The sequence below is a fragment of the Eptesicus fuscus genome, chromosome 8 (genome assembly GCF_027574615.1).
Source record: "Eptesicus fuscus isolate TK198812 chromosome 8, DD_ASM_mEF_20220401, whole genome shotgun sequence".
Lineage (NCBI taxonomy): Eukaryota > Metazoa > Chordata > Mammalia > Chiroptera > Vespertilionidae > Eptesicus > Eptesicus fuscus.
Window position 1 is genome coordinate 63,650,074 of NC_072480.1, and position 24,713 is coordinate 63,674,786.

Consider the following 24,713-nt stretch of genomic DNA (forward strand, 5'->3'; position numbering starts at 1 on the left):
CTCCCACTGGCCATACCCATAGGGAGGGCTCACATGTGAGCAGATGCCAGACTTCTCAGAACGGTGGTGGCATAGAGCAGATGGTCAAAAAATGGGCACATCAAGGGCAGGACCCACCAGACCCCTTGTCAGAGGCGTTGTTGGTTGATCCACCACCTCCCCATTTCTCTCTCCCCGGACTTTGTGACTCTGGGGAAGCTCTAGTGACCCTTCTTCCAGCTCCAGAGGTAAATTCTGTTTGGTGGGAACTAATGAGGTGGCCCCATCCCACAGCCAGGGGCTGACTGAGGCATCAGCCTGTGACTCAGTTCTGATGAATGAAATATGAGGAAAGTGGTCTGGGGAGGCTTCTGAGAAAGGTTTCTGGTACCTGAACAAGCAAATGCTTCCAGGAAAAAGTGACCCTTGACCAGCCCACAGGTAAAGTCTATAAAGAAAGAAGGAAGCTGTCCTAAGACACATCACAACTTGTGGTACAAAAGAGCAGTGCAGTGGGGATGAAGGATGAAATAATAAAATGGATCAAAATAGACAAGGTCTACATAGATCAATGATGACGGTGCCACAAATCAAAAAATATCAAAACAAGCTTAACTCTCCTTGTTTAATTTAATGAAATGAAAAAGGTCATTTTATTGTCTAGGCCCGTGGTCGGCAAACTGCGGCTCTTTGGTCCCTTGAGTGTGGCTCTTCCACAAAATACCACAGCCTGGTCGAGTCTATTTTGAAGAAGTGGCGTTAGAAGAAGTTTAAGTTTAAAAAATTTGGCTCTCAAAAGAAATTTCAATCGTTGTACTGTTGATATTTGGCTCTGTTGACTAATGAGTTTGCCGACCACTGGGCTAGGCAGTTAGCCCAAAGCTCAGAGGCTATAGTGAGAAGATCTCTGCTTTTAGCACTATGAGTGACATACCATGTTTAAAATGAGAAAAAAAAAAAAAAAGGCAAGCTATTAGCATCTTTCTTGCTTTTTCATTCATTAATACTACTCTAATGACGAGTCAAAAGAATGTAACTTTAAAAAACTATGCCAGAGTACATATATCTGTAACATACACAACACAATCAATCCTTTACCAGAAGAAGCTGTACTTACATAGAGGACTTTGTTTTCTAAAACTCATCAAGGGACTTTTTCATATCATTTTTCTAGTGAATCCAATGGGTAAAACTACCCTAAAAATTTTTAGGAACTGAAGAAAATTTTATTCTAAGTCAGGGATCTGAATCCACTATTAAACAACCACTCACTCCATGGCCATGTCTCCTTAATATTCATACTACAACAAAGATGACTACTTACCTATTGTTTTTAATCTCTTTTCCTAGACTAGATGATTGAAACCAAAACATCATAATGAGAACTTTTAATACTAACCCAGTAATAAAGAAACCATTTTCTGCTAACTTCCTCTTTGGCCAATCTTGCTCTATGAAAATGTAAAGCCCCTTAACACTAAGTGAAATCCTAAGGCTCTCTCTCCCATCACTACTTTAAAAAACTAAGAATATTACCTCTGACAACACTATGGTTTTGTTTTGTTTTTAAAGGGCAGCCAACCATATAAACCACAATTCTTTTCAACTTTGTGTCAAAGACCCATTTGTCTCACATATCAATTTAGTTTTTACCTTACTTGACAGGACTATACTAATTTAAACTTCATTAACCTAAATAGAGGACAGAAAAACAGCCTCTGGATCATCACTGAGGGTCTTCCTCTGGGCCAAGGAAATTAATGAAACTCTGTCCTACAAGATTGGGCAGATACAATCACAGGTCTTGGATTCTCACCCTGTCCAACTTATGATAGTTAATATGGTTTAACAAGAGCAGTTCATTATGTTTTTAGTCAAGTGAGACAGAGTCATCTTTACACGATTTAAGAAATTGTGATACTATTCCTGGCATTCCTGAGGCAGTTATTTTCTAAACAACAATCTGCCTAGTAAAATATACTAGACAAAATTATCAAAACTTCTTATCCTACGTGGAGAGTCAACATACTAAGTGGCTTTGGAAAGGAATGGCTAGCTGAGCACCAAGCCCATTTCCTCTTCCATGAAGCACACAATTAGATGACATTTTCCAGCCTCGCCTAAGCTAGGTGTGGTCCTGTGACTGAGTTCTGGCCAGGGCAATGTGGGCAGAAAGAAATAATGTGCTCTATGGCTAGGCCTAGGCACATGAAAACTTCCCACAGGAGCCTCCATTTTTTTGCCTCCATGAGACTTAAAGCAGGCAAGCCCACAAATGGAAGAAGGGAACAACTAGGTAGAAGGAACTTGGGTTCCTCAATCACTGTTTGGAGCAGTGGTAGCCAAGCTTTCGGACCTCATGGACCACCAGTGGTCTACAGACCACCGGTTGGCGACTGCTGGTTTGGAGAAAAACTGCCCACAAAGTAGGGCTACCAGTGAGTAAGAAATAAGCATCTATCATATTTGAGCCATTATACATTTAGGAGGTTATTCTAGCAGCCGACATTATGTTGATTAAATAAATTCATTGGGCATCTCTAGATCAAGGTTAGGTTGACTTGAAATGTATGTTCTAGAATTAGTGACTCAGGCAATTATAGGACTTACCAGGAAGAATCTCTCAGTATATACAGTCAAGGTAACATCATGTTTGGCTAAAATAAAGCAATTTATTCCCGAATGCAGTAAAAATTCTGCTGAGCAACTGAGGTTGAAGAATATACTTTTGAACCACTTGATCCTTAATTCCATAGTTAAATATTAGATGGTATAAGTCACCTGAAAGTTGTGAGGATTTTCCACATTTCCTTTGCCAAAGGTACCATAATTCATATTAAAACACATTAGAATACCACATGAAGCCCAACTCTGAATTTACCATGAAACTATTGTTGAAGTCATTTCACAAAGGACAGCAAGTTACAGTGGAGAGTTCAACTTGGGTTTCTTTAGATGTTTGCTTTTTCTCAATAGAAATTCAACATCAAGAAACCTTTGCTTTCCCATATGGAAGTCACGTACTCCCTTTTTGCCCTGTTAAGTCCCAAAGTGAATGCACCCCCACAGCAACATCCACTGTTATTGCTCACTTCCTCCTCCTTGTTTGACCTCAGTTGGTACCTCCTTCATTGCAAGGTAATTTCAGAGATGAGGTATGAATAAAATCAATCAATCAAGGAAAATAACATTTATTAAGTAGCTACTACATGTCAGATACTTTCATGCAATTCCATTTCATCTTTGCAACAATGAGGTATATTCCATTATTTCCCATTTTACAAATGAGAAAACAGGGAAGTTATTTAAAATAAACAACTTGCTCAAGGCCACACACCCAAACAAGCAAGATTCACGTTGATGACATCTGACTCCAAAACGTATCCTTTCCATTTCAAAATGGTGCACTTAACCCTATGACATATTGCCAGCCTTTAGGCTATGAGAAAAAAAAATAGCATTACCACTCAATTTGACTTGCTTTACATATTCATTTTAAGTGAGTTAATGGTTCTCAAAATGCTCACTCTTCCACTTATACCTTATCATCACATTTCCACAAAAATGAAAGCCTGCACTATCCCTTTGACAAGAGAGTAAGTTACAAACAGCAACACAGAGAATTTAGAGGATAAAGCTAGGACAGGAGGAGGCCTAGTCTTCCATTATTGGGACATACTGCTGCCTCCCTCTGGAAGTATTCTTTCTACCTATTAAGTTTTAGTTTCCACAAGAATTAGTTCATAATTTTTTTTCACCAGTTCTTAATATTTCCAAAACCCCATTCTGAAAGATACTACATTTCTAAGTTCAGTAAAACAAGCATATGTCAAGGAACTTGGAACACAGGAATAGTCTTGAACTTTCTTAGTGGTATGAAATGATTTTTACCCTGCAACATCTAAAGTGGTTCCATGAAAGACTGAAAATAACAGTTTTACTACTATTCTTTTCCACTTAAAGAACTGGTAAAGATCAAGGACATTGTGTCGTGTTGTATTATAATTACTATTTTATTTAAGTAAGTATTTACTTACCTAGAATCCTTAAAAGTCAAATGTAGATAAACTGCTCACTAAGCAACATTATTAATTCTTTAAAACAGCAGTAAATCAAACCACATTTGATAACCGAAATATCAAAAGACTAATATTCTCAGGTTGGCATGAGTTATCATAAGCCATGCTAAAATTAGGTGTTTAACAGTCATCATTATAATAACTTAGTAAGAAATGCATTTTGATGACAAAGTACCCTTGGAAATGCTGTTTTATTGGAAAGGCAATTTCAGTATCAAACACTTCTACCAAAAATATATTTCCATAGTGACATTTAAGATGATAAAACTATCAAAGCCCAGTTCTTTTGATTGCAAAGGTCGAAACGTTTCTCCTTCCTCTGGAAACCCGCTGTGCTATTTATTGAAGTCCTTCACACACACTGCTCCGTCTCAGGCAAGTGCTGCATCATGGAAAATTGTGTTTTTATTTTTAAGCCTTACCTTCAGATAGGATCCATAATATTTGGTTACGTATGGACTATCACACTGACTCAGCACTGTGATTTCCTGTTGAATGTCCTCTATCTCATCTTCAGCTTCTTCCAGATCAATGATTTTTATGGCAACTACTTTCTGAGTCCGATTGTCAATGCCTTTGAACACCTCACCGAAAGAGCCCTTTCCAATTTTCTCTAGCTTTGTAAAAAGCTCTTCTGGATCTGCTTTTAGGTTCTGTAGGAAAAAGAAAGGGAAACATCAATGACTCACAGCACTGGGACTGCTTTTTCCTTGTACTTATTTGTAACACTCAGACCATAGTCTTTCAAGGACTGACCCATCTTCCTCATTTAAGGACTAGGCTGGTTGTGACCACAATTCTTCACATTTAGGATTTAAAGATTTGCAAGTCTCCCTTACGTGTGTGCATTAGACTATAAACACATCAAGCGTATAAACAAACAAATACACAGATTAGAAAAGCTGGGGAAGGCTCCAGCACTTGTATAGGTAAAGTAAATAAAAATCAAACCATTTATTTGACTATATATGGATTTGTTGAAAAATCACTCTTGTCTACTAAGCAAAAATTCCACTTTCTCGCCTCTCCCAAACTGTCTAAATTCAGGTTGCTATATACCAGTGGTTCCCAATGTGGGGCACTCGCCCCATGGGGGAAGGGGCGGGGGGGGAGTTATTAACGGTGAATTTTTTGCATTTTTTGCTCTCCTCCCCAGGTTTATCATACAGTTTCATGGTTTAGTACTGTGTTCCCCAAACCTGGCTGGTTCTAGGGGCCTCATAAACAATATATAAATATATATTGTGACATTTATGCATTTCAGTTCTCTATTATATGTTTTGAAACTTTATTTGCTATTTTTTCATATTACTTCATATTATTTTTTTTAACAATTTCTTAGTGATTTCTTCCCTCAGTACTTCAACTGTCCTTTCATTCCTTATCTCTTTCATGGATGCCATGTTCTTTGGAAGCTTGTTTAGACCAAGTTAATGGCCTTTTAGGCTTCCTCCATGTGAATAGGAGTTCACTTTTTGAATAACCGAATAAGAATTATATGTGTGTGGGGGGGGGGGGCGCATCAGCATTTTAGAGATGCTTAGGTGGGGCATGGCCAAAAAGAGGTGGGAACCACTGCTATATACTAAAATATAGGTTAAATAGCTATATTATGTAATAGGGAAAAACATTTATACCCTTACTTCCTAACAGGCATGATTTTAAAGTCCAACAAATACTGTGTCACGTACCTTCACTTTCAGCTACTGTAATGGCCTAACTAAATATTTTAACCACATCCCAGGAAACAAAAAGCAACCTGTTTTCCTTTGTCATGTAAACATCATGCCCTTGAATACCTTCTAAAAGCTCTTACCCACCAACCTGGTTAATTGAAAACACACACACAGTGCCATTTCCAAGGAATCCAGCTGCAGGGACTCCCACACCCACCCTGAGAGCTCCGACCAGAGACGTGTGAACAGCTGTCACCCCGGGGGCCCGGGGGCGGGGTATGTAGAAATATATGAGAGGGTGTTTGTCACAAACTCAGGGGCAATACTGGCATTTAGCCAGGAGAGCTGAGGGATGCTGCACATCTCACCACGAGGAAATGCCCGGCCCCAAATGCCAACGCACCGGTCCGCAGCCCCACAGAGTGAGAAAGGACTCTGGGGGCCGCCAACCCTACAGACAGATACACCTTCCCTCAGAAACACTGCATATGAGCAAGAGGACGCCAGGCCAATCCTCAAAGCCTATTACTCCTTCAAGGAAACTGAAATAATGTGGGAAAAGGAGTAAGAGAAGGAAAGAAGGGTTGAAAGGAGAAAGAATAAGAGCGTAGGAAAAGGAGAGGTCCATAGATGGATAAACACATGGGACTCACAGACACAGCATTACAGCAATTACCGGCAGCATTCTGGGTTAAATGAGCTTTGTGGGTTTAACTAGGCACTAACCATTAACTTGCTTTCCGAGGGGAAACACAGGAGTCCCAAGCAGCACTTTACAAGGGAACTGCTGAAACCCAGCCAGCCCATTTCTGATGTGGAGGTCTGGGGGTGCCACAGCCATGGGTGGCCTCATTAACACCAAAGAGGCTCTATTTGAGACTGCACTCTGATCAACGTAAAAGCTCACAAAACCCACCAATCCTATCAGTAAAAATGAACAAAATAAAGGAAAAATGCACCCTGGAGTTGCCAGGGAAAAGGGACACAGACATTTTCAGCAGCTACAAACTCTCCTGTTTTCATACACTTTCTCTTACCTCCTTCCCACCAGGATGAGAGAAGGTAGCTCTCCTTTTCTTCAGGGCCAATCCTAAAAGCTGCGTCTTTGAATCCATCCTTCTCTCCTCCAGGATGTGAGTTCATTAATAACCCTCCTGCACTTACTTCTCTCTACTGCCTCTCTGCCTTGGGCAGCATGTTCAGGTTTCTCATTTAAACTCTCTCTCTCTCTCTCTCTCTCTCTCTCTCTCTCTCTCTCTCTCACTCACACACACACACACACACACACACACACACACACCCCTTCCCTGCTTCACTGGTTGCCCTCCGTCCGATGCCCACCCCTCACTGGTCACCACTGCAGCCTGGCTCCAGCTCTGGCACCAATGATGCAGCGCTGTGCATCTGATCCTGCTCAAATTCCCTCCCCTAGTAACTCTCCAGTCCCCTGGCGTCTACAACCCTGCTCTCCACTCATCTTCTTCCAGGCCCCCTAGTTCCAGAAGAGTCTCCCTGTACAGACTACCTATATCAGCGCATAACCACAGGCAGTCCCCCCAAGGTCCCAGACTTAGCCTCCTATTCTTTCTCTCCTCCCCAGGTCATACAGTTTCATGGTTTAGGCCCGTGTTCCCCAAACCCGGCTGGTCAGAAACGTCTAGGACACTTACAGACCCCAAACACTCACACACATGGGGGTGGGGAGTGCATAGTCCACATTTTTTTAAAGCCCTCCCACCCCCATTGATTCCGATAAATAGCCACATTTGAGGAAACTGGTTTTGAATTATTGCCTGCATGGGGACTTTCAAATTGCTAGCTCCATCTTGCCTTTTGTGTTTTAACTCCTAGAATCAATTACTTGCTAGATAATCTCTTTCTACCAGGACACGGCAAGCTCAGTATATACCAAGTGAATTCATTATTTCCCCTGCTGGCCGACCTCCCACAGCACACTACACCTGTGCTAGACTATAAGCTGAGGGCGTTCAAAGACTGTGTCTTACCTCGATACCAATGTGCATGGGCACAATAACTGATGGTCAACAAATGTCCCATGACCAGTAAGAAACCCCCCTTACACTGACACAAACAGGATCCTAATTCAGAGAGACAGAGAGCCTGGAAGGAGGGAATAGTAAGGTAAGGAGAGCCTGAATACTCAGGAGCATCAGAATCAGCTGGAGGAATTGTTAGAACACAGATTGCCTGGCCCCACCCCGAGTTCCTGACTCAGTAAATTTGGTGTGGGGCTCAAGAACCAGAGTGTCCAGGTGATACAGCTGCTGGTGGCCTGGGTACCACACTTTGAGAACCAAGGCACTAGCCACACACCCAGGCCCACTGCAGACATGGAGAGACGCCCAGCTTCCTAGCTGTCCCTGCAGAGCCCAGGCCAGCAACTCTAGCTGACCACAGGTACATGAGTGAATCCAAGCAGACATGCAGAAAAACCTCCAGCCAAACTGAGCAATCATGAGAAATACTAACTCATTATTGTTGTAGGTCATGAAGTTCTGGGGTGATTTATTACACAAAGCAAACCATAGCGTAACAGATTCAACAGAGATCATTGCAGGAAGAACCTGTCCATTCCAGGGGTCGGGGGGTGGGGAGACTAATAGATGTTCTACACTCTGGACAAGTTTCATGCTTTTTTATTGTTGTTAATCCTCACCCAAGGATATTTTTTCCATTGAGAGAGAATGGAAGGGAGAGAGAGGGAGGAGGGAGGGAGGGAGGGAGGAAGGGAGGAAGGGAGGGAGGGAGGGAGGGAGGGAGGGAGGGGGAGGAAGGGAGGGAGGGAGGGAGGGAGAGGGAGGGAGGGAGGGAGGGAGAGGGAGAGAGAGAGAGAGAGAGAGAGAGGGGGAGGGGGGAGAGAGAGAGAGGAGAAACATCAATGTGAGAGAGAGACATCAATTGGTTGCCTCCTAAACGAGCCACATCAGGCCCGGGAGCGAACCTGAGACCCTTCAGTCTGGCTGACGCTCTGACCACTGAGCATGGCAGCCAGGGCTGGACAGGTTTCATGTTAATAAACGGCCTGATTTTCCCTTTGCCTGGTCCCAACAGCTTAGAAACGGCTGTTTTCACTGCTGCTTGACTATCTTCCTCCAAGCCCTTTCCCAAGTCTGCACCTGTAAAGCGGCAGTGGCTGGTCTCGCTCTGCTCAAGTATGGTGTCACTCGGCACTCTGTCACTGCTAGCAACTGTTAACGGGGCTACTAAAAACTGTCCCTGGCAAGAAGGGAGACATCTGCTAAGATGATGACAGCAGGACACTAAACAAGCAGGGGTCCTTGCCATTTGGCAATTCTTGCATAAACTCATTTCCATGCCGTGTAGCCCAATGGCCATAAGAAAATCAATGCCAATGATGGCCTATTTCAAACAGGACATTCAGAATTCTGCTGCCAGAATCTATTCTCGGAGGAAAGATTTCCTTGGTAGCAAAGGTGCCATTCTGCCAACGGTCTTGAGAAGTTTCTTTTCAGACAGGTTTATGCATCGCTTCTCGGCCTTTTGGAGAAGATCAAGTGCAGAAAGGTTTATGCTGAACTAACTGCGGGTCATCATCCCCAATTAGAAAGGTCTACCAGCCCATCACCCCCCCCCCCCATCTAGGACCCTCCTCCCACATGCCCCTGGGAGGGAGGGGGGTGAGTGCTGCCTGCACATAAACATCCCACTCACCAGACAGCTACTGTTGTTTTGGCTGTTGTCATTTTTAATTTTTTGATTTGACAATCCAAGGGAAAAGAGGTCAGATACTGCATGTTTTTAAAATTCTTGTGACTAAATGGTCAGATATTTCATGTTTTTAAAATTCTTGTGACATACCAGTTGAAAATTGCTGCTCTTCAGCTATCACTTTTGTTTTTCCATGAAAAGAAAAAGGAACTAAGTTTGATGTGTTCTAACACCTGCTACTTACACATCACTATCCCTGCAGCAACAGACAAGAGAACACTGTAGTTCAGGTCTAGACCAGGAAGGGAAGTTGTGGCCGGGGTACCCCCTCTCCTCTTCTGAACCTGGCAAGCATCCCTAATAAACTGCAGGACTCTCCTCCTAGAGCTGAACTCAGACCTCACCCCACCACCTAGGCAGCCACCACCCAAGTCAGCCCACTGGGCACAGAGGTGGAACCTCTTTGCCAGCCTGGTGTAGCCCTATCACCAACAGGTCTCATCACGACTGTTCAGTGTTATCTTGTCCTTCCGTATCTGCCGATTCTCCCAGGCTTTCCATGTGCCCCACTGCTAATAGTTATTATCTCCCGCTTTCAAAGCGGGAAATCCCTGTACCCCGATTCCTCGCTTATACCTACAAACTGTACCCTTCATTCTTCCAACACGTCTCGCTCCATGTGATCTCCCCGCCACACTCCTGCCTCTCCCTCGCCCACAGCAGCTGAGCCTCCAACCAACTGGCAGAGTTTAGCTTCCTCCAAGCTCATGGTCTTCCTTCACTGCTTAAACACCCAGGAACACACTGTCTCTCAAGACTGAAGTCACAAACACTTTTGAATCTAAACCCCATAGCACCTTTCTAGTCCCACTTCCTGCCACTACCCCCACTTACCCAACTTAACACTGTACAAGCATCAAGGGTTGCATTTGGTATGGTTCCATTTATAGAAAACTAGAGGCCTGGTGCATGAAAATTCATGCACTCAGGGGGGTCCCTCAGCCCGGCCTGTGCACTCTCATGATCTGGGACCCCTCAGGGGATGTCCACCTGCCAGCTTAGGAACACTCCCTGGGGATCAGGCCTAAACTGCCAGTCAGACATCCCTCTGGCAGCCCAAGAGCCCTTGGGGGATGTCCTAAGCCATCAGTCGTACATTCTTAGTGCTGCTGAGGAGGTGGAAGAGGCTGCTGCCACCGCCACTGGGCTCGCAGCCATCAGCTCAGCTTGTGGCTGAACAGAGCTCTCCCTGTGGAAGCGCACTAACCACCAGGGGGCAGCTCCTGCACTGAACGTCTGCCCCCTGGTGATCAGTGCGCATCATAGCGACCAGTTGTTCCTGGTCATTCCCCTGTTAGGGTCAATTTGCATATTACCCTTTTATTATATAAGATTCTCGAAGTGACACAATTAGAGTGATGGAGAACAGACCTGTGGTTGCTGGGGGTAGGGTGAAGGAAGGAGGTGATGAGTTAGGGGTAACACAGGAAGATTCTTTATGGTGATGGAACCGCAGAACTAAAAGCCAAAGTTTAGGAAAGTACAGGCCAAAACTGGTGGCCTGTGAATTAAGATCTGCACCTGAGTAAACAGCAGTGCACCAACATCCATTTTCTGGTTTTACAGTGTACGGTATTACCACTGGGGAAAGCTAGGTGAAGGGCACACAAAACTACCCGTCATTGCTGCAACTTCTTATGAGTCTTAAATTATTTTAAAATAAATTTAGTAAGCCCTAGCTAGTTTTTCCTAGTGGTTAGAGCATCAGCCCGTGGACTGAAGGGTTGCGGGTTCAATTCTGTTCAAGGGCACATACCTCCATTGCAAGCTTAATCCCATGCCCCAGTCAAGATGCGTGTGGGAGGCAACCAATCGAAGTGTCCCTCTCGCATCGATGTTTCTCTGTGTGTGTCTCTCAACCCCTCTTCCACTCTCTCTAAAAATCAATGGAAAAACGAATACCCTCAGATGAGGATTAATAAATAAGTAAATAAATAAATAAATAAATGTTTCATTACAAACTTATTAAAATTCCAAAAAAAAAAATCTTTTAAGCCTCAAAGGGGCCACTCTTATTTCACCATTACGGGTGGAAAATTCCCATTTGCTATTTCAAACCCACTAAAACCTGACAACTCCCTTGAGCAAAGGGAGAGGCTGCCGTTTCCTTTTTCTCCTTTTTCCCGGAACACATTTTTAATGCCCTGGGCTGCAAACTGGATTAACATTTTACAGGTTCTTTTCCCCTCAAGATGATGATCTACCACTGAAGAACATTATCTTATAATCTTGCTAACTCCAGGCAACACACAAACTTCCTTAGAAAGCAGTCTCAGACATAACCAAATAATCAAAAACAAAAACTCAGCCCAAATTCAGAGCATTACATGGACATAAGAAAAATACAGCCATAGCCTGAAAAACTGTGCAGCCCAGTGTGCACCAAGCTTTGCTCTGGTTTTGCAAAATATTTCATTTGGGGCAGTGACTATACAATACCTGGAGAGATAAGACAATAGATGCACCCCCAAAATAAGCTATGGGACAGAGTTATTCAATACTGTCCTTCTGAATGCTTAAATTATTTTCCAAAACAATGGTTTCTAGGAGGCCAGAGGCACTTGAAGTCTAAACACAAGCTCAGACCTCAGCTCAGCAAGTTACTGAAATACCCAGCCTGTTTCCAGGTCTATAAAACGGGGTAACACTACTTACATAGGAACATAAGGAAAGTTGTTTGGTTTAGCAGTTGTGGGTTCGATTCCGGTCAGGGCTCATGCCCAGGTTGCGGGCTCGATCCCCAGTAGGAGGGTGTGCAGGAAGCAGCCGATCAATGATTCTTTCTCATCATTGATGTTTCTATCTCTCTCACCCTTTCCCTTCCTCTCTGAAATCAACAAAAATATGTTAAAAAAAAAAAAAAAAAAAGAACCAGTGAGGTGAGGTCATCTTTAAAATAGCACTGGACTTTGGATACATTTTTAGAAACCATCAAACACTGGCCAAAACACTTACTATGAACATACCATGTATAACACAATGCAACACAATCCCAAAGAGAGATTAAAAACTATTGTTTTTAAATATGGCTGAATTTTATATTTCTAGTTTTATACAACTTATTCTTCTTCCCATAAATAAGAAATCTTAAGGCTAATTACAAGCAAATAAAATGCCCTAGAAACCCACCTCATCAGATTAACCATTACATTTCAAGAAGCATGCTATACTGAAAGTAACAGTGGGAAATTTGTCTAATCAAGCCTATTACCCTGTAAAGTTTTTCTCCCATTCTACAAGTTTAAGGCTCACTCTTTACCGGGATCTTTCCCATGCTTCCACCGTCTGAAAATCAAGTTGCCCTTTTAATAAAATACATACGAGAATATATACATCCAATGCCAATGTAAAGCTTGTAAATCATAAAAAAAAAAAAAAGAAAAGAAACAAAAACAGGACCCCAAAAAAGCTAAATGCCCTTTTATGGGAATTTTCTCAGCCAAAAATATCTGCAATGTCCAAAAACCACTCAACTCTGGGAGTGGAAGCAGCAAAAAAACTTGGTTGGCACATCCCTGGCCTCCTCCTTGGCCCTCAGAATCCCCCCTCCACCATCACCACACACACACACACACACACACACACACACACTCACTCACTCACACACACACACTTGCGGGAGGGTGTCTTGCTACCAGGAACTGTCATCAACACACATCGGTGTGCAACCCCCCCCCCCCCCCGGGCCCCAATAAGATCACTGGTGTTCCCCAGCAGCCAACCCAAGGCACATTTTGACATGAACAGAAGAGAGGAAATCTATTGGGAGCTTCTCATTTTGACTTGATAAAAAAGTCTAAGGTCAGGACTTTTATTTTTACAACCAATTCAGACTCAGAAAACCAGGCCTCCCCTTGAGGAGGAGGAACAAATTTGCAATATAGTTTCCTATTTAGTCAGCCAGCACCCTTCGAAGGTACAAACGACAGTAATAAGTTCCTGGCTGGAATGAACCATCACCCACCCAATGGTGTCTCCCGTCTCCAAGATGGCCTTAGCCTCCTTCGTAAGTGAGCAAAACCACACTGATGCAGTACTGTAAACGGACAAGGAAGCCCTGTGGGGAAGGGTGTAGACGGAGAGGAACAGTGGTGGCTTACAGGGTGGCCTCCCACTGTGTGCGGTTAGTGATCCTCACCAAGGGCTGCAGCCGGGGAGCCTTAAACCATTCGGTGCCCCAGCCTCACCCTGAACTCTTAAACCCAAATCTCTGAGAATGGGACTCCAGCATCGGAATCTATATATATAAAACCCTAATATGCAAATAGACCGAATGGTCGGACAACCGAACAACTGGTCGCTAGGACGTGCACTGACCACCAGGGGGCATGTGCGGAACATGGCAGGCGTCAGCAGCAGGTGGCAGAGCGTGGATCATGGCGGGCGTCAGCTGCAGCAGGATGGTGGAGTCGGTAAGCGGGGGCACCAGACCAAGATGGGGCGCTGGTCACTGTCATTGGGGCAAGCCTCTGGTGGTTACTGAAAATTCATGCCGCGGTCCTGCCCGGCACTCGCACCTGGTGCCGGCACCGGCCCCACTCACACCCTCTGTTGGCGCTGGCCCCAACCACTCCACGCTGTCAGTGGGTGTGAGCGGGGCCGGCGCTGTCAGCACATGGGAGTGGCGGCAGCGGGAGTGGGGCTGTGGCAGACAGGGGACCAGGGCCTGCGGCAGGAGGGGCCGGGCAGGGGCACGGAGGATGGACCAAGACCCACTCCTGTGCCATCGCAGCCTCGTGGCCCACAGTTCCTTTCAAGGTACACAAATTCATGCACTGGGCCCTAGTTATTTAAAACTCCCCAGAAGATTCCAACATGCAGCCAAGGTGAGAACCAGAGGTCTAGTCCAGGAGACTGCTCCAAGCTCTGTAGGAAGTAGGATGCCATGGTAACGCCTGGAGAACTTTCATAGTGCGTACCCACTTTCCCCACCTGGGAGGGAACCCCATCAATGCAGGGGAGGGGGCATTTCCCTGCAGCTCACATTTTCTTCTTCCTCTCTCCAATCCCTTCCTCCTCTGCTTCTGCTATCAACCTAGTCGTTGACCTGGCATATCCACTCTCCACCTCTAGCCCCAAAGAGTGTTTTGCATATTAACTAGTGGGTTAATCTAAAAATCTCCAATATAAAAACCTTATTTACCAAATGCCCAAAAGATCTTTAAATAGAAAATGACTCCAGTTGGCTCAAAGAAATGTCAGATTTCTTCAATTCTCAAATATTCTTTAGTAGAAAAGTCTCATTCCTAGCTAAATGATAAAAAAAAAATCTTTTTTTTTTTTTTTTTGCCGAAACCGGTTTGGCTCAGTGGATAGAGCGTCGGCCTGCGGACTGAAAGGGCATGTACCTTGGTTGCGGGCACATCCCCAGTGGGAGGTGTGCATGAGGCAGCTGATCGGTTTCTCTCTCATCAATGTTTCTAACTCTCTATCCCTCTTCCTTCCTCTCTGTAAAAAAATCAATAAAATATATTTTAAAAAATCATTTTTTTTCATTAGAGGCCCAAATCACACGTTTATATAGAAACATGCTTTCCTCCAAATTCAAGAAATCTACTAATCACTACCAGGCAAGCTCTCCTGGCCTGCTTCCATTACCAGGCCGTTTCCTTTTCTAAGTGGCAGCATTCAGTTCCCTACCTGAACTCTCCTACACACGTTACAAATGCCACCACAATCTGGCAACTCATTTCCTCCATATTATACACTTTATTTCAACCCTGCAACAATTACATAATCTAGAAGAAACTGAATATTCTATAAAAAAAGAAATCTGAGGCAGGTGTTAAATCCTACGAATTTCGATATCTAGACCTACATATTCAAATTACCAGGACTTTTAGGGAATCCTAGCCCCAGCATCTGTTCATCTTTAAATGGATGTTTATTTATGGTAGAAACTGCTTTAGCTAATAAAAAAAAAAAAAAAGGAAATACAATTTTAAAAAACACACACTTAAAATGAGGGGGAAAAAATGGCTGCACCAGCTAAGTGAATCTATTGTTTCTAGCCTGGGCATCTAATAACCCCTCCTCCCATACACACACCCCTTAGGAAACCACCGTTAGAAGCTCTGAGGTCAGAGTTCAGGGAGAAGCCATGCTAGGGAGCGCATTCTCAGACTTAGGGTGCAGCCATCTGGACACGTACCCCTGATGTGTGCGGGGGAGAGGGTCCAGGCTGGAAGGCTGCCTGGAGAGGCTCTCAGATCCTCATTGATGGCATCGGTTTGAACAAAAGGCTGAGGCTGCGACTACTGTTCTGCTGTGTGCCCGGTGCCAAATACTCTGCTGGGTTGTCTCATTCACATCCCTCTTGGTCCAGAAGAGGACTGATAGCAGAGGGAGCCAAGGAAGCAAGGGCCTGAGGGTTCAACTTGCCCGTGGTCACAAAGCTCCACAGTCCTGGCTCAGCTTCCACACCGAGTCCCCAGCAGGTTCTCCCAGTGGTTGCTGGCTCACCCTTCTCAGAAAGACTGCCCTCTCTGGCTGACAAAAGAAGGCCCGGGGTTTCTTGAGATGACAAGCAGGCCGAGACCAAAACAAATACCAAAATCAGGATGGTATTGTTGGTCAATCACCTAATGAAAAATCAGTGCATCCCAAATAATTATATAGCTCACTGAGAAATGAATCCTGGCACCTTCTTTATTAAAACCTAAATGCAAATAACAAGCAAGACATGGAAAAGATTCTGACCCTACTGTAATGAGCATTAACAAACAGCAGCACCCTTTCCAAAGCTCCTCCATCCAAAGACTCCATGCTAAGAAGTGTCCAAAACTATTCCTTTCTGACCTTACAGCCACCCCAGGAGGCAAAGGGCAGGTCACTTGAACAAGGTCCCCCACGGGTATTGAGTAGGGTGTAAATCTCTGTGTATCATGGGTCATCCTCTGGATTAGAAAGTGCCTGTAAGCTGCAAGGTTTGTAGGACACCTGATTAGAGAGGAACCTACCTGGCAAGGAATTCCTTTGGGTTATTACACTGGAATGTTAATATCAGCAAAAGGAATACAATCTGATACTACCTCCAACTCCCTACAGGTGAGCTCACCTTCCTGTAGCATTTAATAAAAGCTTGCAGTAACAGTGACTGTCAGGGAACTCTGACTGTTCTAAAACAGGCCAAACAGTTTGGGCGTATATCTATTTCAATCAATAATCACATTTCCTTTAGTTGAAAATCCTTCAGCTTTTAGAGGCATCAAGAGGAAAATGGCTGAAATGGAATGCTAAGGTCATGGACAAGGTTGACTTGTCACAAACAGGAATACAGGAATCCTGTTGGGGGGGCGGTGTGTGTTTGTGTCACTGCATGTTCTTTTATCCCTAGAGGGGCGGCAAGGCCAGAGAGAGTGAGATGCATTCAGTGTTACCCAATCTCATAGTTCACAGAATTCCTGTGGCTCTGTGTCAATCAGTAAGGTGACTGCCGCCAAATCAGCTGTCCTGTGTAATCTTGGCAGGGTTAAAGACTCTAGAGCAGTGGTTCCTAACCTTTTTTTGGCCATGCCCCCCCCCCCCAAGCATCTCTAAAATCCTGATGCCCCTCCCTGTGACATATAATTCTTATTATTCAAAAAGTGAACTCCTATTCACATGGAGGAAGTCTAAAAGGCCATTAACTTGGTCTAAACAAGCTTCCAAAGAACATGGCATCCACGAAAGAGAAAAATAAAAGTACGAAAGGACAGCTGAAGTACAGAGGAAGAAATTGTTTAAAAAATAGTAAGTGATATGAAAAAATAGCAAATAAAGTTTCAAATTATAACAGAGAACAGAAATGCATAAATATGCCACAATATATATTTATATGCTCTATATGAGGCCCCTAGAATCATAAGAAATGCAAAAAATTCACTGTTAGTTACTCATTCTCGAATTGCCCCCCTGTGGGGCATGTGCCCTACGTTGAGAACCACTGCTCTAGAGGCTAGAGCAGGGACAGCAGCCCTCTTCTGTGCGCAGCCAGCCAGTAAACACCTCAGGCTTGGGGGCCAGTCTCAGGTGCATATTCGTTCTTTAACAGCCCTTTAAAAACAGGCCAAGGGCAGCTGTAGTTTATCGATCCCTGTGCTAGACCATCCAGTTGGTCAAAACAAAATTTTGTCCATCGCCTATCATACTAGTAACACTGCCTAATCCCAACGAAGGAACCCAGTACCAGCTCTGAACGGGCAACAGGAACTGTGTGACCTCTCAAAAATAACTTCTATGCATCACTCCACACACCAGCAAATGCCCTCACTCTCTCCCCCATTCTGCCTCGCTCCTTTCGCTGTCCTCTAGCTGCCCCAAAGGGTGAGAAAGAAACATGAGCGTTTGAGCACTTCCAACATTGTACCCAGAGCTTCCCTCACTTGGGCTAGTCTCATTATCTCCTCACCTAACCCTCTGAAGAAGCGACTTTCACAGATGTGAGACCGGAGGCTAAAGAGTATACATTCTTTGACATCACTCTTAGCAATATCATTTTGGCAACAAAAGAAAAAAATTTTAAATGGGACTACAACAAACTAAAAGGTTTTTGCACTGCAAAGGAAACCATTAACAAAATGAAAAGACAACATACTGAATGTGAGGAGATATTTGCCAATGATATAGTCGATAAAGGATTAATATTCAAACTATATAGGGAACTTATACAACTTAATACCGGAAAAAAAAAAAAGCAATCCAATTAGAAAAAAATGGGCAGAGAACCTGAATCATAAGAACATACAGATGGCCAATCTATAATAATAAAGGCGTAATATGCTAATTAGACCGCACGTCCTTCCTTCCGGATGAAGCCACTGTGGGTGGGGGCCGAGGCAGAGGTGGCAGAGGCCCCTGGCCACGGCGGCAGTGGCAGGGGGCCAAGGCCCTTGCACAGATTTCATGCATCGGGCCTCTAGTATACATATAAAGAGATGCTCAACATCACTAATCATCAGGAAAGTGCAAATTTAAACCCCAGGCTGGCCCACCTGCCATCTAACCTCCTAGGCTCATCTCATCATTATTTCTGTCCCACAGGACTTCTGACATCCCTTCTATTTTGCTTCTAAATTAGACCCAAACTAAAGTGAAAGAATTTTGTCACTGCTGAGAAAATCACAGTAAAGATATTACTTTGTTCAGTCCTTCTAAAGCCTGTCACAATTTCTGGAGGATACCATAAGGAAAATTAAATGAGCCACAGGAGTCCCTGGCTGAGAGATATATGAAAGAAAAGGGTTAATAACCAAAACTTATTCCACAGATCCTGACACCCCACCAAGACAAAACAGAAAGGACAAACTGTGTATATATCTCAGCCTACTCACCACTTTGTACACTACTATCAATTGCCATTCTGTTTCTCCAATCATATTGCCCTGAACCACACACTCTTCCACTGGTGGGTTAAGCTGTCTACAACACTAAAATGCCTCCAAAAGAGTAAATAAAGTAACACGACTTTTTGTTGTCTTGGTTGCTTTTCTCCACTTTGCCATATTGATATATCGATGTTATATTGGAAGTAGTGGCAAATCAATTAAAGCCACAATATTTTGTCCCTTTCTATAATAAACTGCTGGAGGAATGTGAAATGATACAGCCATTTCAGAAAGCAATAAGACAATTTCTCATGAAATTAAACGTAAAACCATGTGACCCAGCAACTCAACTCACAAGAGAACTGAAAACAGTCCTAACTGGTTTGGCTCAGTGGATAGAGAGTCGGCCTCTGGACTGAAGGGTCCCGAGTTTGATTCCGGTCAAGGGCATATGCCCAGGTTTGTGGGCTCGATCCCCAGTAGGGAGTGTTCAGGAAGCAGCCGATCAATATTCTCTCTCATCATTGATGTATCTATCTCTCCCTCTCCCTTCCTCTCTGAAATCAATAAAAAAATATTTTTAAAAAAGAGAACTGAAGCCAAAACCGGTTTGGCTCAGTGGATAGAGCGTCGGTCTGCGGACTGGAAGGTCCCAGGTTCGATTCCGGTCAAGGGCATGTACATTGGTTGCGGGCACATCCCCTGGTGGGGGGTGTGCAGGAGGCGGCTGGTCGATGTCTCTCTCTCATCGATGTTTCTAGCTCTCTCTCCCTCTCCCTTCCTCTCTGTGAAATCAATAAAAAAAATTTATTAAAAAGAGAGAGAACTGAAAATATACATCCATAGAAAGATATAGACACTAATGTTCATAACAGCATTATTCATAATAGCAAAACACTAGAAACAATCTAAATGCCCATCAACTGGTGGATGGATAGACAAAATGTGGTACCTCCACACAAAGGGATACTATTCACAGTAATAAACTGAAGCAAAGTATGAACCTCAAAAACATGCTAAGTGAAAGGAGCCAGACACAAGAGACCACATTCTGTATGATTTCATTTATATGAAAGGCAAACTGGTGGAGACAAAAAGCAGATGAGGGGTTTCCTGGGGCTGAGAATACGAGAGATGATACTGGGGATGAAAATGTTATAAACTGATTTATATAATGGCTACACCACTTGGTAAAGTTACTAAAAATCACTGGATTGTACACCTATAAGGAGGGCATTTTTATGATATGTAAAATATACCACAACAGAGCTTTTTAAAAAGAAAAAGCACGTTACATTTCTTTATTCATCCATCTCCCACAAATCACTTTGTAAGGGCAAAGACTTCATTCAGTTCACTTTACCCCAACATCTAGCAACATTTTCACTTGGCATAGAGTGAATGCTAAAACGTCCATGAATGAATGATTTTTTAAAAAACAAAATAATAAAAGTCTTGTCTCTTCCCATAATTTCATAACTTGCCAAAACTTCCCATCCTTGTCTACACTTCCACCCTGTAAAGGCCACAAAGCAAATGTGTCCAGGAAGCTTCAAGCTGATTAAAACATGATCCCAACATTTCGAGACGTATCCTGACCATTTATGAAGTGTAATAGTTGTTCTAAAATTTGTTTCCTATCCTATTTAATAAAAGAGTAATATGCAAATTAACCATCACTCCGCTACGCTCACAAGCCAATCAGAGTGAGTATGCAAATTAACCCCAACCAAGATGGCTGCGGCCACCGAGCGAGCAGGAGGGAGGCTTGGGTTTCCCTGGCAATGGAGGAAGCCAAGCTTTCCACACACCCTGGCGGGCCCAGGCCTCCATTCAAGGGTACAAAGTTTCAATTATAGAAGATAAATAAATTCCAACAGAAATGGCAGCAGCCACGGAGCTGCAGAGAGCAGGAGGCTAGGGTTGCCCCCGGCAATGGAGGAAACCAAGTTTCTGCAGCCCTGGCCGGCCCAGGCCTCCGCTTAAGGCTACAAAGTTTCAATTATAGAAGATACATAAATTCCAACAGAAATGGCAGCAGCCACGGAGCGAGCAAGAGGCTTGGCTCCGCTCAAGGCTACAAAGTTTCAATTATAGAAGATAAATAAACCCCAGATACCAAGGTCTCCACTTGGGTCGCCGGGGGGCGTGGCCAGCCTGAAAACCACTACAGGCCCCTCACCCAGGCCGCCCCACGCCCCAAGGGAACCACCACCCTGATCCGGGACACCCTTCAGGGCAAACCAGCTGGCCCCCACCCATGCACCAGGCCTCTATCCTATCTAATAAAAGAGTAATATGCAGATTGACCATCACTCCAACACACAAGATGGCTGCCCCCATGTGGTCAAAGATCCTGCCCCCATGTGGACACAAGATGGCCAGCAGGGGAGGGAAGTTGAGAAGGACCAGGCCTGCAAGGGAGGGCAGTTGTGGGTGATCAGGCCAGCAGGGGAGGGCAGTTGGGAGGGACCAGGCCTGCAAGGGAAGGCAGTTGGGGGCGATCAAGCCTACAGGGGAGGGCAGTTAGGGGTGACCAGGCCGGCAGAGGAGGGAAGTTGGGGGTGACCAGGCCTGCAGGGAAGGGCAGTTGTGGGGGACCCAGGTCTGCAGGGGAGGGCAGTTGGGGGCAAACAGGCTGGCAGGAGAGCAGTTAGGCATCAATCAGGCTGGCAGGGGAGTGGTGAGGGTGTGATCAGGCTGGCAGGCAGAAGCAGTTAGGGGCAATCAGGAAGGCAGGCAGGTGAGCAGTTGGGAGCCAGCAGTCCTGGATTGTGAGAGGGATGTCCGACTGGTAGGATCAGGCCTAAACGGGCAGTTGGACATCCCTCGAGGGGTCCCAGGTTGGAGAGGGTGCAGGCTGGGCTGAGGGACACCACCCCCACTCCCTGTGCACAAATTTCATGCACCGGGCCTCTAGTGTTTTCATAATAGCAGTTATTAGGAAAACCTTTGTGGTTGTGAGTAGAAAAGAAAGGGCATGATCAGTAAGTAACGGATTCAGAAAAGGTGCAGGTTTGGGGAAATTATAATCTAAGTTAAAATAATTCTTATATTTTTAGGAAAGATATTATTTTTTACCTAGAAGCAGTCAATTTAATAAATGCACCAGATACTGTCCTAAGGAATTCTATACAGGAAGCAAAGCAATGAAATAAGCTGTGACTCATTTGTGTTTTGTGCTATTTTATGTCCACCAAACAGCATCCAAGAGGAGGCTGCTTCAGTAGACCATAATTATCAAGTAAGAACTACATCAATCTTGCTTCGAAATGCAAGATTTTATTTTCTTAACTAGTACTGTAGCAAAAATGAGTACGCAGTAGTGAATAAAAATGTGTTGCTACCCAGAATTCCACACTACTAGAATTCACGTGTATATCTTACTTAATCCCAGGCTTCAGACACACAGATATAGAAATACAATGCATTTCCTCATTATATAAGTGCAAAGCGTAGTGGTTAAGGGTATAGGTAGGCTTTTGCAACAAACTGGTTCCAATCTCACCTCTAACATATATTTGCTTTGATCTTGGGCAATTCATCTAACCTTTGTGTTATGGTTTCCTTATCTTTGAAAGGGTGAGGATTTAACTTCCTTTAATCATAGGCTATTTATAATCATAGACTACCTATTTTGTATCCCAGCTTGAAGACCAAGGTCTTCACAAGACTGCATTATTTTCTGGATATGATAACAGCTCTCATGATTTAATATTTTCCTGGCACCACATCCCACTAACCCAGTGTTGACTGGCATGTCAGCCATGGTAAGTATTATAAATGGGGACTTAAATAAGCAACCTTTTAAAAAGTGTGCAAGCCTAAATAAATACTGCTGAGTCAGGACCGTTCCAGCCAACTCCCTTGTCTGTTAAGTAAGGGCAAAAGGACTGACAAAAACAATACATTCATCCTTAGCACACGAGAGAGAGAGAGAGAGAGAGAGAGAGAGAGAGAGAGAGAGAGAGAGAGAAAATACCAATCTCTACCAGTAGATTGGTTCCAACTTCCTCCCAGCTTGAATTTTTACTGATTTAACTAGAATTGAGCCAACCTCACATATTCTGGACTCCATTCAAATGTAACATGGTAATCCCTCACACCATCCTATAGATGACTTACTTCTTAGATCTAAGAAACAGCATACAAAACAGTTCATTTACTTGCAGACACACTGAAACTCACATGGCTGAGCTTAATACTCAAGTTTCCTGGCTGTGAATTCCCAGGGCCCCTTCTGTATCAAATCTCCTCTACATAGAGAGGAAACACTCAATGAAACTGAGGGGAAGCAAAGCAGACCACAGTACCTGGGAAAGTGGATGATGGAGTTCACTTCATAAGTCTTCATCTTTTATTCTATTTCTCTATCTATATGTCCCAGTACTAACACTCACTGAGCTGCAACAACTCAGTTTAAATTCAGACCCCTAATTCCCAAACTCAAAATCATAACATACAGCCTGACAAGAATGGTTGTATTTGTGGAAAAATGCAACAGAAAAACTTCAGACCCTCTAGTCATAGAAGCTTAAAACTCTCCAACCAGACAGTATATTAGGGAAGCCACCTAACTGAAGCCATTCTGGGCTTGAAAATGCCAGCACAGGGAAAATAGGAGGGAAGACAAGCATGGCTCTGCTCTCTGGCTGAATAAAACAAAAACCAGCTGTTGATGCTATCCTCCAAAAGCTCATCACTCCGGTGAAAGCCCTCCCTTACCCAGTAACAGAGCTGCTGCATTCCCAAATGAGAGAACTTAACAGCTGAAGGGAAAAGCAAATGAATAATGCAACAAATTTGCTCCCCTGGCCAGACTGAAACAAGAAGTATGCATACGCTTAACTAAAGCTCACACAATTATTCAAGTATAATAATTCTACTTTGGTTCAGAGGTCAGATTTTAGAAACCTCAGCCTCCCAGAAGCAGAGCAAAAATTTAGGCCACCAAGCACAGAAATACAGTCAGGAATCCTGAGCCCCAAACTCACATGCACTACTGGTTCACAGGAGGGAACCCCAATCCCTATTTCAGAAGACTCAGGTCCACAATCAACACATACTCCAAGGAAGGTCAATACCTGGGTTCCTAACCCACAACAGATTAGAAGTAGCAGAATGGGCAAGGGTGACAATGACCCTAAGTGGCTTTGATCACCGGTCAACAGAGGAAATGCACAGACGATGAAGGCCAGCTACCTGGTGCCCTCTGGTGCAGCAGCAAACCCTCCAGTCCCAGGCAGTGCCCAAGGACATCACATCACTGAATTAAGGGATGGCCCAGAAGACCGCCCCAGCTGTGTGAGAGGAAAAGCCAGCCACCTCACACAAGGTAAAGTCTGAAACTGCCCTACTGAAATAATAAAGATGTATGCCAAAAAAAGGATTTGCTCCTGACACAAAAAGACACCAGATATCTGCCAGTTTCTCCTTAAAGTTATCCTCCTCTCAGTAATTTCTTCAATTCTACAAATGGAATCCGGGAGGTGATCTCTGCAAGGCCCTTCTCTAAAGAAGCTGTACATGGCTCCTACCCGCACTGCTGCAGCTCGTGGGGCGGGCTGGGTCAGAACCAGACAACAGAGCAGGGCCAGTGACTGCAGGGCTCCTGCTATCCCAACTGATTACAATGACACACATGATCTCCTACCAATGGGAAAGTGATCAATAAACACGGTTAAAGAAATATTTAAACTAATAGGCATATCTTTAAAGGATTCCCACCACAATAGTTAACTGTTTACTACTAGATATCTATCTATTCTAGATAAACCACATATTAATGCAAAACAAACTTCATTTTACTGCTAAGTCCTTCTTGGTCCTATACTTAATGCGAATAGCATGCAACACAGATTATCTCTAATTCGAAATCAGTCATGTTGATGGAACCCAAGCTTAAAAATAACTATGAGGACACT

The 24,713-nt window shown here is 44.0% G+C and overlaps 1 protein-coding gene across 2 annotated transcripts in view; it reads right to left on the bottom strand.

Annotated features, from left to right (window-relative positions):
• STK24 (serine/threonine kinase 24) overlaps positions 1 to 24,713 on the bottom strand; it is a 104,164-nt gene that overhangs the window by 51,109 nt on the left and 28,342 nt on the right. Inside the window, exon 2 of one of the 2 annotated variants that reach the window (XM_054719895.1) lies at positions 4,481 to 4,711. The exons of the other annotated variant lie outside the window; for it this stretch is intronic. Coding sequence (XP_054575870.1) covers positions 4,481 to 4,711 — 231 coding nt within the window. The remainder of the gene's footprint in view (positions 1 to 4,480; positions 4,712 to 24,713) is intronic. 2 annotated transcript variants of the gene reach the window in all.